A 12,171-nucleotide genomic window follows, 5' to 3' on the forward strand; every position below is an offset into this window, starting at 1 on the left:
GTAGTAGTAGTAGCTGCAGTAGAAGCAGTAGCAGCATTAGCAGCAGCATCAGTATCAGCAGCAGGAGTAGCAGCAGCAGCAGCAGTAGCAGCAGTAGCAGCAGCAGCAGTAGCAGCAGTAGCAGCAGTAGCAGCAGTAGCAGTAGTAACAGTATTAGTAGTTGTAGTAGTAGTAGTAGTAGTAGTAGCTGCATTAGAAGCAGTAACAGAAGCATCAGTAGCAACAGTAGCAGCAGTAGCAGTAGCAGTATCAGCAGTAGCGGCAATAGCAGCAGTAGTAGCAGTAGTAGTAGTAGTAGAATTAGTTGTAGTAGTAGTAGTAGTAGTAGTAGAAGTAGTAGTAGTAGTAGTATTAAAAGTTGTTGTAGTAGTGGCAGCAGTAGCAGCAGTAGCAGCAATAGCAGCAATAACAGCAGCAGCAGCAGTAGCAGCTGCAGCAGTAGTAGCAGCAGCAGTAGCAGCAGCAGTAGCAGCTGAAGCAGTAGTAGCAGAAGTAGCAGCAGTAGTAGTAGTAGCAGCAATAGCAGCAGTAGCAGCAGCAGTAGCAGCAGTAGCACCAGCAGTAGCAGCAGTAGTAGCAGTAGTAACAGCAGTAGCAGGGGTAGCAGTTGTAGTAGCAGTAGTAAAAGTAGTAGTAGTAGTAGTAGCAGTAGTATTTGTATTATTATTTTTATTATTATTATAAGTAGTAGTAGTAGTAGTAGTAGTAGCAGTAGTATTTGTATTATTATTTTTATTATTATTATTAGTAGTAGTAGTAGTAGTAGTAGTAGTAGTAGTAGTAGTAGAAGTAGTAGTAGTAGTAGTAGTAGTAGTAGTAGTAGTAGTAGTAGTAGCAGAAGTAGAATTAATAGTGGTAGTAGTTGTAGTAGTAGTAGTAGTAGTAATAGTAGAAAGTAGTAGTAGTAGTAGTAGTAGTAGTAGTAGCAGCAGTAGCAGCAGTAGCAGCAATAGCAGCAGCAGCAGTAGCAGCAGCAGCAGCAGTAGCAGCTGTAGCTGTAGCAGCAGTAGCAGCTGTAGCATAACTAGCCAAAGAGGCAGCAATAAGCGCAGTAGCAGGAGTAGCAGCATTAGCAGTAGTAGCAGTAGTAGCAGCAGTAGCAGCAGTCGCAGCAGTACCAGCAGTAGCAGTAATAGCAGTAGTAGCAGCAGTAGCAGGAGTAGCTGCAGTAGCAGTAGTAGCAGTAGTTGCAGAAGTAGTAGCAGTAGTAGTAGCTGTAGTAGTAGTTGTAGCAGCAGCAGTAGCAGCAGTAGCAAATTACTGCATAAACATTGCATGCTATGCATTTTCCAGATTTTTCTTCAAGAGTCAATAACATGAACTGGAATTGGTATCTCTTTTAGGTATTATCTGCCTATGGCAATGTTGAATGCGAGCTGCACATCATAATTATGATATTGGTTCTTATTCCATGAACAATCAAATTAAAGCACAATGCTCTATAATCTGTAGATTATGTAACTTTTTCAATTGTTTATCAGTCTATTAACAACCATTTATTGTAATAGCCTTACATATATATGATACAAGTGTTGTTTATTCATAGATAAATAATTGATGGAATTTGAAAAAAAAATTGGAAATTTTTTGAAAATTGGGAACCTTGATTCTGAATTTTGTCAAACATAGTTTTGTTTCGTGAATATAGGGTATCATTTTTGCGTTCATTATGTTATGAATTTTGTTGTTCTTCTGGTTTAAAATATATAAATAAATCACATGAAGAAAAGAGAAGCTAGTTGTTAAAATTTTATTTATTATTATATAATTATATAACACAGCAAAACATAACTGCAAGAATGTTGAGTGGACACATTATTAAAATAAAAGTATCGTTCAACCCAGTACAATAAAATATGCATCATTTAAAATGGACAAATCATAAATTATTACATGTAACTGTGTCATGAATCACAAGTAAAGAGCATTTAGACGGCTATAATCTAATTGATGCATGAATCAATTGTTTAACCAGATTGCATGTTCAGTCCACACTAATCAGGGAGACACTTTCCGCTTTTGTCGTATTTTTCTATGAGCGAAAATCCAGTTATGGCAGAAAGTATCGCACCTGATAAGCCTGTGCGGACTACACAGCCTAATCTGGGACAACACTATGTACATGCATTAAAATCTCTTTTTACAGAGCGAGCCTCAAGTATTTATTAAATGATTAATTAAGTCTTCTTACATGATTTTTTTAAGTAACACTCTCAGTAAAACATGATTTATTTGATAGCAGGCACAGGAAAATTAATTGAACTTGAAGTAAAATTATTCAGGAAATGTACATGAATTTCCAAGCTTAACTAAGCAGCACTGTCATTTCAAGCAATATATCGAATAAATGTCTTGTTACTCGATAGTGTGCACGAAAATCGTCGATATTTTCTGATATTCCCATGTAGTTTGGTACTGTATGATGTTCTTGTTTTGAGAGAGTATAGTCAAAATAGTTAGTATACTGTATTCTTAAATAACCCATCCAAACTAAAGCGCATTCCATCACTTACCCTACCAAACATGCGTATTACAACTTCCGTTTCCAGACTGAAGTGAGCGATCGAAGTCGACCCTTGTTTACAGTAAAGATGGTATAGTTTTACGGCAAACGAAGTTTAACTCCTTGTCTCTATTATAGATAATAGCATATAAAGAATAAAAAAATAACAAAAATATGGGCTTCCATCCTGAGCTTAGAACCAGAAAAAAACATGTGTTTATTGCATGGGATTTCAGCCGAATAAACATCTTAATGTGACGATGTCCCGTGATGTGTATTGTTATCACCAGGGTGTATAATTGATGTCCCGTGATGTGTATTGTTATCACAAGGATGTATAATTGATGTCCCGTGATTAGTATTGTTATCACCGGGTGTATAATTGATGTACCATGGTGTGTAGTGTTATCACCGGGGTGTATAATTGATGTCCCATGGTGTGTGTTGTTACCACCGGGGTGTATAATTGATGTCCCGTGGTGTGTGTTGTTACCACCAGGGTGTATAATTGATGTCCCATTGTGTTTGTTGTTACCACTAGGGTGTATAATTGATGTCCCGTGGTGTGTGTTGTTACCACGAGGGTGTATAATTGATGTCCCGTGGTGTGTGTTGTTACCACCAGGGTGTATAATTGATGTCCCGTGGTGTGTGTTGTTACCACCAGGGTGTATAATTGATGTCCCGTGGTGTGTAGTGTTATCACCGGGGTTATAATTGATGTCCCGTGGTGTGTATTGTTATCACCGGGGTGTATAATTGATGCCCCGTGGTGTGTAGTGTTATCACGGTGTTGTATATTTAATGTCTCGTTGAGTGTATTGTTTTCACCGGGATGTATTACTGATATCACGTGGCGTGTATTGTTTTCACCGGGGTGTATGATTGATGTCCCGTGTTGTGCATTGTTATCACCAGGGTGAATAATTGATGTCCCGTGATGTGTATTGTTATCACCAGTTTGTAAAATTGATGTCCCGTGATGTTTATTGTTATTACCAGGGTGTATAATTGAAGTCCCGTAATGTGTATTGTTATCACCAGGGTGTATGATTGATGTCCCGTGATGTGTATTGTTATCACCAGGGTGTATGATTGATGTCCCGTGATGTGTATTGTTATCACCAGGGTGTATGATTGATGTCCCGTGATGTGTATTGTTATCACCAGGGTGTATAATTGATGTCCCATGGTGTGTATTTATATCATCAGGGTGTATAATTGATGTCCCGTGATGTGTTTTGTTATCACCAGGGTGTATAATTGATGTCCCGTGATGTGTATTGTTATCACCACGGTGTATAATTGATGTCCCGTGATGTTTATTGTTATCACCAGGGTGTATAATTCATGTACCATGGTGTGTAGTGTTATCACCGGGGTGTATAATTGATGTCCCGTGGTGTGTGTTGTTACCACCGGGTATTATTTTTATATGCAAAATTTGCGAGGAACATCTTGGAAGGAATGCGATGCGGATCCTTGCCAGTTGCGGTCGTCCTGGCAGTGTGTACTTACCTGAGGCAAGTGGCCAGTGGCGACCTCCAGCTAACAGTGGGCGACAGCACTGGCCTGTCACAGGCAACGGTTAGCCGTGTCTGTGCACAGATCAGTAACACTTTGGCTGCAAAAGTGCCGAAATTTGTGAAATTTCCTGCTGGTGTGGACGCCGTCCGTACAAAACAAGAACTTGGTGCCATTGCTGGTACGTGAGTATATACGCAATGTGTGCAGTTCGAAATTGTTCTTATTTATTGCAAACAAAGGACTGTCAAATTCACAATTCTCCGCGTTTGTTTGTTGTCTTCGTGAAAATAATATCGAAACTTAATGTGCGTGAACATGCACAAATTTTATAGAGAATACTGGTTGTTTGAATGAAAAAGTTAAAACATATTTTCATTTATCATTAACTATAATAATGGATCTTTTCTAAATATGGAAACATATTTTAAATCGTTAACAAGACATTAACTTCGCATACATTTTGTTTTCATTACTATAACAAATCTATTTATAGAAGTAGGAATTTTGCTGTATACATATATATATATATATATATATATATATATATATATATATATATATTTATATATGCCCTATATTGCTACAATGCCATGACGCAGTTGGTAGCGCATCGGTGATAGTAATTTTATTTCACAGACAAGTCTTTGGTACGAAATAACAATGTGTAACTTTTTTCCCCAAACATTTTCAATATAAAATATGTCGATTATTTAATTTTTTTTTGTTGCTTGGTAATGTAATGGAAATTAAATATTTATTTCCCCTGTTAATTAATACGTATTCATTTAAAAACAAGGCGCTATAAATAATTTATATATAGTATACACCCTGATATAGGGTACCCTTAAATCCATACGTGCATTTGTCCGTCTCTCTGTTTATGTTGTAATTGAGTTGCAATACAAATGTATTTTTGCGAAAAATGCTGTAGACTATGCATTTGTTGATGGCAAGTGCATGGCTGTAATGCACTTGATTCGTAAATTAATAAAAACACTCAACAACAGAAATAATTATTATGTGTTATTCTTACATGCACGTATTACTGCATTTTCAATCAATAGTAAAATGATGACATTAAATTTGATTATCAAGTTAAGACACATCAGCATATTGCATAACTTCTGACATAAGGAAGAACGTTCATTCAATGTAATGCACATAACTGCACCGATTTTAATTATTTTTAATTATGCTGAAATAGCTCGGGATCTTGACCACCAAACTGGCTTATATTTTAATTAGGCTGAAAAAGCTCAGGATCTTGACCACCAAACTAGCTTGGATTTTAATAAGGCTTAATCGCTTGGGGTGTTGACCACAAAACTGGCTTAGATTTTAATTATGCTGAAAAAGCTCGGTATCTTGACCACCATACCGGCTTGGATTTTAATGATGATGAAATAGCTTGGGATCTTGATCACCAAACTGGCTTGTATTTTGAAAATGCTGAAATAGCCCGGGGTCTTGACCGCCAAGATGGCTTGGGTTTTAATAATACTGAAATAGCTTGGGATCATGATTACCAAACTAGCTTGGGGTCTAGGCCGCTAATCTGGCTTGGATTTTAATTATGCTGAAATAGCTCGGGGTCTTGACCACCAAACTGGCTTGGATTTGAATTATGCTGAAATAGCTTGGGGTCTTGGCCGCCAATCTGGCTTGGATTTTAATTATGCTGAAATAGTTAGGTCCAGACATGTTGGAAAAGGTATCTGCTGTGCAAGTAAGATGTATATAAGCATGAGCAGAGTATTTAAAAAGGTTTGAAAGGTGTCCAAAAGGTTCCAGGAGACGTTTAAAGTGTGTCTCTTTCATAACTCCGAAAGCATGAATTCTCAGTGAAATAGGAGTAAAGTGTGCACTTTAGTTAAGTGTTTGATATGAAGAAAGACAGTCTTTTTTGCAATACAGGTGAGTGAAAACAGTCTGTTTTGTCGGGAATAGTCTAAAATACTAGAAAAAGATGCTTTTGCAGTAATGGCAAAGAGTAATTGGTGTCCTTAATTGGTAAATGACAATGTTATTTACGCAGTCTGCCTGTGAATTGTATTTTTTTAAGCTTTTACACCAACGTTCAGTCAGAAAAAATGGGATTGGATGAGCTTAGTTTTCATAAATGGATGTAAATAACTGATCTAAAAAACGGAGGTAATTCAAATATAGAAAAATGGCTATTTATGTCCCCCAGTCTATACTGGGGGACATATTGTTTTTGCCCTGTCTGTTGGTTTGTATATTGGTTTGTTTGTTTGCGTCAAACTTTTACATTGGCCATAACTTTTGCGATATTGAAGATAGCAATTTGATTTTTGTCATGCATGTGTATCTCATGGAGCTGCCCATTTTGAGTTGTGAAAGGTCACTGTCATCCTTCAATGTCAAAGGTCAAGGGTTAAATTTGGCAATATTGAAGATAGCAACTTGATGTTTTGCATACATGTGTACCTAATGGAACTGCACATTTTGAGTTGTGAAATGTTAAATAACGCATGAAAAGACTTCGAACGCGCTGTTATTTGTCCACCATCGATAGATGATTATCAATAAACAATTTTTCTATTTGAGACGTGCTCTGTGAAAAGGGAGCCAACGGCACGTGCGTAAATTGTATTTAGATATTAGCCTGTGCTGTCCGCACAGGCTAATCAAAGACGAAAGTTTTCACTATTATGATACTTTTCTTTGAAAAAAGTCTCCTCCTGCCAAAGAAACCAGTTTAGGCGTTAAGTTTCGTCTATGATTAGCCTGTGCAGACTGCACAGGCTAATATGGGACAAAATTTTACGCACATGCATTAATCCCATTTTTCACAGAGCGCGACTCATTTTTGTTTAGTATTTTGTATTATTTTGCTTGTTTAAATACAGTGCATGCATAACAGTTTATTTTAAAAATCTATTACATTTTTTAAAATCAAAACTCTATAAGTCCTTTATAACAGCATGTTACTCTTTATAATTTTATAATTTTCAAATGATCATTACTCATTGAATTGGTAATGAGGGCACGTCATTATTGTCATTTCGCTCCCTGTTGTACTTTTCTCTTTTAGTTTGTACTTTGTTTTTTTTTTCTATCTTATAATCTGTACCAACTCGTAACATTTACATCCGATGTACTTTTTATTTTAAATTATTTTGCCAAAACAAATAAATAAGATGTTTGTCATATTTGAAAGACATAAAGAGATTTTTAAGCCAAATAACAGTATGCTTATTTTTTGTGCGCCAGCAGTTTGAATTTTGCACCGCTCCAGACTTTTTCACCAAACACGTACTTTCAGTTAAGCCTAGAAATACATCTTTTACGGCGTGAATTGTTAATATTTCGTAAAATAATTATAATAAAAAATACAGCATTAAGCTGTTTGGAAGTGACTTAAACGAACATGTCATTTTTCCTTTCCTTACTCTGAATGAGCTGGTAAAATATATTTTTTTCAGATTTATTCAGTCCGGCGGCCACCGCTACTGAGTATGAAATGTCGCCAACATTTATGAAATTTGGCATTTGGATCGGTGGTATATAGCAAATAAAACACGAGGCGCAAGCAAATGACAAGTAAAACTAGTACTGTTACTTGAAAACTACTTTGAATTTCAGTAATGGGCCGAAAATATGGACAATGATCGATCGGCTAGGTTTTCTACCTAATATTCTTGTAGTGTAGTTCAAGTAACAGAATCGCAAACGGGTTTTAATAACTGCATACTAATTCTGTTCTTGGCTTTTCATCTACGATGTACATATGAAACTATACATTTGCACTAGCCAAGCGGACTAACAGCATTCAAAGACAAACATTTTGACAGATTAATATAGCATATAATAAAAGGAATAACTAATATATGGGAGTACAAAATCGGAATTGTCTCATCAGGGAATTACTGGAGAATAGTAATGGTTTATAGTTTGAAAACAACATCTTAATTATTCAAACATTGTATCATTTGTTACGATCATGCTAGGCGATTAACGTGATTTTTAAGGTTAATGATTAGGTTTAACAAACGAGGCCATTTTATATAGCCCATTTAACATATTGCAAAAAACTTCGCGCGTTGAGCTATATGTTTCGCTGCAATGGAATCAAACATTATTTCAAGCTTTAGAAGAGATCTATTACAAAGCAGCTTTATTGCCCTTGTCAACGATATAACATGTGTTTTCTATATTGACTTAAACATATAATGTGATGAAATTTAACGGTAGTCTACGGATTGCTTTTGCATGCAAAGTGTTTTCTGACATTAAGCAGAACTTAGGAGTAACATCGTATGTGCACTACTTGGTTTCTCTTGTTGTGTATCCATAACTATTCAATGCAAATGTTGCAATTTTAGGAACATGCCATATTTTTAGTCATCACGAACTTGCACTTAAAGGTTGATTTAACAAATAAACTTCGCTGTTAAACAATGAAGGCAGATTATTTGAGCATTAACAACGTTAAATGACATGCACACAATTTTAACGGTCAATCGTTTTTTTGTGTGTGAATTTTTAGAGACGTAAATAACACGTTAGACAGGTAATGGTATGTGCACATTAAATGTCAAATTTGTTATAAAGGTCATAAAACAAATTAATTGTACAGTCGAATGTAAAATAATGTAAGATAATGTTAGTTGTTACACATTAGTTATTAGTGGTCTCAATATTTTTTGAGACACATAGCATGTATGACTGTATTGCTTCTTTAATAGCATAGTAATTATTTAAGCAAAACGTCAAATGTTTCTTCAAAACATTGAAAGTCCCAGTGGGTCCAAGTTTCCGTCTGGCTATAAAATATATGTCTAAACACTTGTTTCGTATGACGATCTTTTCTTCCTTTGATGTTGTATACACATTTCTCCTTCCTAGGCGACGTTTTTCCACAGGACATCATCAAACGTTACTACAACAAGTTTTTTGTACACGGAAGTATCTGTTTGGCATGTTCATTTCTTTGCATGTTCATCTTCGACTGAATTTTCTCAAAAGGCGTTCAAGAAAGTTCCAACATTCATTTGAATCGTTTTTAAATTTTGTTTTTTCGGATGTTGGCATAAACAACGATTTAAGTCTTACTTTTTTATCTTTTTTTAACCATCATTTAATGCATTATACATTATGTTCTAGAGCAATATAATTTCAGTTTATTGTAAGTGCTTTGCTCTGAGAAAACTGGGATTAATGTATGTGCGTAAAGTGTCATCCCAGATAAGCCTAGGGATTAATGCATGTGCGTAAAGTGTGATCCCAGATAAGCCTAGGGATTAATGCATGTGCGTAAAGTGTCATCCCAGATAAGCCTAGGGATTAACGCATGTGCGTAAAGTGTCATCCCAGATAAGCCTAGGGATTAATGCATGTGCGTAAAGTGTCATCCCAGATAAGCCTAGGGATTAATGCATGTGCGTAAAGTGTCATCCCAGATAAGCCTAGGGATTAACGCATGTGCGTAAAGTGTCATCCCAGATAAGCCTAGGGATTAATGCATGTGCGTAAAGTGTCATCCCAGATAAGCCTAGGGATTAATGCATGTGCGTAAAGTGTCATACCTGATTAGCCTATGCACTCCTAAACTTGATTTTCGGTAAGGAAGGACTTCCTTGAAAAATACCATAAAAGCGGAAAGTGTTGTCCCTGATTAGCCTGTGCTCCCTGCACAGGCTAATCTGGGACGACACTTTACGCACATGCATTAAGCCCAGTTTTCTCAGAACGAGGCTCATTTTGAAAAGTGCTTTGTGTTCTTTGCGCCCAGAGAGGACTAAAGACCTTTTTAGTCGATGATCAAACGCATAACTGATATAGTTACCAAGTAGGAATGATCTGATATCTCTTCAGGGCAGTATTGCGGAATGTAACGGCTTATAATCTTAAAACAGCATATAAATTATTCGGTTATTTCATAGCACATTTTGTCGCAAACGTGTTTATCATGTTAAGAATCAATTACACCTCAAACAGACCATTACAGTTTAAAACTCTTTAGCTCATCATGACATTTGATCGCTTGACGATATAACCGCGATGTGAGCTGCTACACTCCGCTACATAGACATTAGAAATAACTTAATTATTTAGAGAGCGTCTCTCTAATTGCTAATATGCTCTCGATATTGTTTTTCTATGTTTACGCTCTATGTTTTTGCTTTGGTAGTGATTTTGGTTGTAAATTATTCCATGTGACAAACGTTGCAAATTATTACATAGGGTCAAAACCATTCAGATTTTTGCATCGATGTTGAGGATAAGCTTTGTTAAAAAAGAACGGATGTGGTAGGTACTAGCAATTTAGCCATGTTGGGAGGATAACGCATGACCATCTCAGATCCCATCGTTGCCGGATATCTGCACCTGTTTTACAAAGTCATCTTCGTTATGCAGGGTGTGACTGTTCAATTTCGGTACCAGTTGGTGGAGTTGACAAGTTCACCTTCACACGGGCGAATTAGATTTCCAGAAGTTGATACACAAATGAGTCGTGTTCTGAGAAAACTGGGCTTAATGCATCTGCGTAAAGTGTCGTCCCATATTAGCACAGGCTAATCGGGGACGACACTTTCCCTGGTATGGTATTTTTCGTATAAAAGAAGTCCCTTTTTACCAAAAATCTAGTTTAAGCGGAAAGTGTCGTCCCTGATTAGCCTGTGCGGACTGCACAGGCTAGTCTGGGACGACACTTTACGCACAAGCAATATGCCCAGTTTTCTCAGAACGCGGCTCATTAGCATTAACTTCCTCTTTATATTGTTCCAGCAGTTAAATATTTACTGAGTTTAACGCTTGCATATCCTTGGTGTCCAAAAACTTTGTAAATATCTGATTTTCACTAAATTATGTATCATTAAAAGAGCTGTCAGTATTTTATTTTGATGAAAATTTATGAGCCAAGGATTCAATATTGAAATCTCACAAAATGGTGAATACGACAATTGACAAAGCCGCCATTATGTTACTGTTAAAGTTTCATCAAGTGGTTTAATTGGTTGATCTTCTGATTTTCGATGCTGACTTATTAAAGGAAAACGTTACATGTCTAATTTTATGAAAGCGAACTTTTGCTAGCCGTATACCTCATGGTTGATCAAGAATCATAGCGTATTTAGCGAACACATGTTCCAACGTTGCTAGCCGTTTACCTCATGGTCGATCAAGAATCATAGCGTATTTAGCGAACATGTGTTCCAACGTTGCTAGCCGTACACCTCATGGTTGATCAAGAATCGTAGCGTATTTAGCGCACATGTGTTCCAACGTTGCTAGCCGTATACCTGATGGTCGATCAAGAATCATAGCGTATTTAGCGAACATGTGTTCCAACGTTGCTAGCCGTACACCTCATGGTCGATCAAGAATCATAGCGTATTTAGCGAATATTTGTTCCAACGTTGCTAGCCGTATACCTCATGGTCTATCAAGAATCATAGCGTATTTAGCGAACTTGTGTTCCAACGTTGCTCGCCGTATACCTCATGGTTGATCGAGAATCATAGCGTATTAAGCGAACATGTGTTCCAACGTCAGATCAAAATTCCAAATAGTGCAGGGTCGCACATATGCTCATAGCTACCATGTGTGTAAGTTTCAAGGTTCTAGTGCTAATAGTGTAGGAGGAGATATTGGCCAGGACGGACGGACAGACAGACAGACGGCGGAGATAACCACAATATCCCAAAGCTTTTTGAAATAATATAATAATAATAATAACATATTATACAGTGCTTGCATTGTCAGGTGGTATTGTCAGTATAGTTTTTAGAACTGGCATTCCATCAACGCAAGTTAATTATAAGCTCTTAATTGTATGCACTGCACTACCCTCCAATTAGAGCTACTTAAGTGTTAAGTTGGCAAATATTTAAATTTACAGACAATTTGAAATATAAATTTAAAGATATCCAAAACTTACATTCTTTGCGCTTCATGCCTCTACTTTCATGGCTTTCTATGACTTGTAGACTCTGAAATAACATCAAAAATCATAGTGTCACTTTTTTTTTTTATATTAAATCCAGTGATGTTTTCAATGCAATAAAATGGATAACTAATGTTAATTATACTAATCCCAGTATTAATTTTCAAACACAATGTTTAATGTTAATTCAATGCATGTTGTTTTTCCTCTTTTGTATATAATGGTGAAT

The 12,171-nt window shown here is 36.5% G+C and overlaps 1 protein-coding gene across 1 annotated transcript in view; it reads right to left on the minus strand.

Annotated features, from left to right (window-relative positions):
• LOC127851406 (uncharacterized) overlaps positions 1 to 11,966 on the minus strand; it is a 38,187-nt gene extending 26,221 nt beyond the window's left edge. The window contains exon 1 of the mRNA XM_052385177.1: positions 11,937 to 11,966. Coding sequence (XP_052241137.1) covers positions 11,937 to 11,952 — 16 coding nt within the window. The 5' untranslated portion in view covers positions 11,953 to 11,966. The remainder of the gene's footprint in view (positions 1 to 11,936) is intronic.
• Between the last annotated feature and the right edge of the window lie 205 nt (positions 11,967 to 12,171).

Source organism: Dreissena polymorpha, chromosome 11 (assembly GCF_020536995.1).
Source record: "Dreissena polymorpha isolate Duluth1 chromosome 11, UMN_Dpol_1.0, whole genome shotgun sequence".
Classification (NCBI taxonomy): domain Eukaryota; kingdom Metazoa; phylum Mollusca; class Bivalvia; order Myida; family Dreissenidae; genus Dreissena; species Dreissena polymorpha.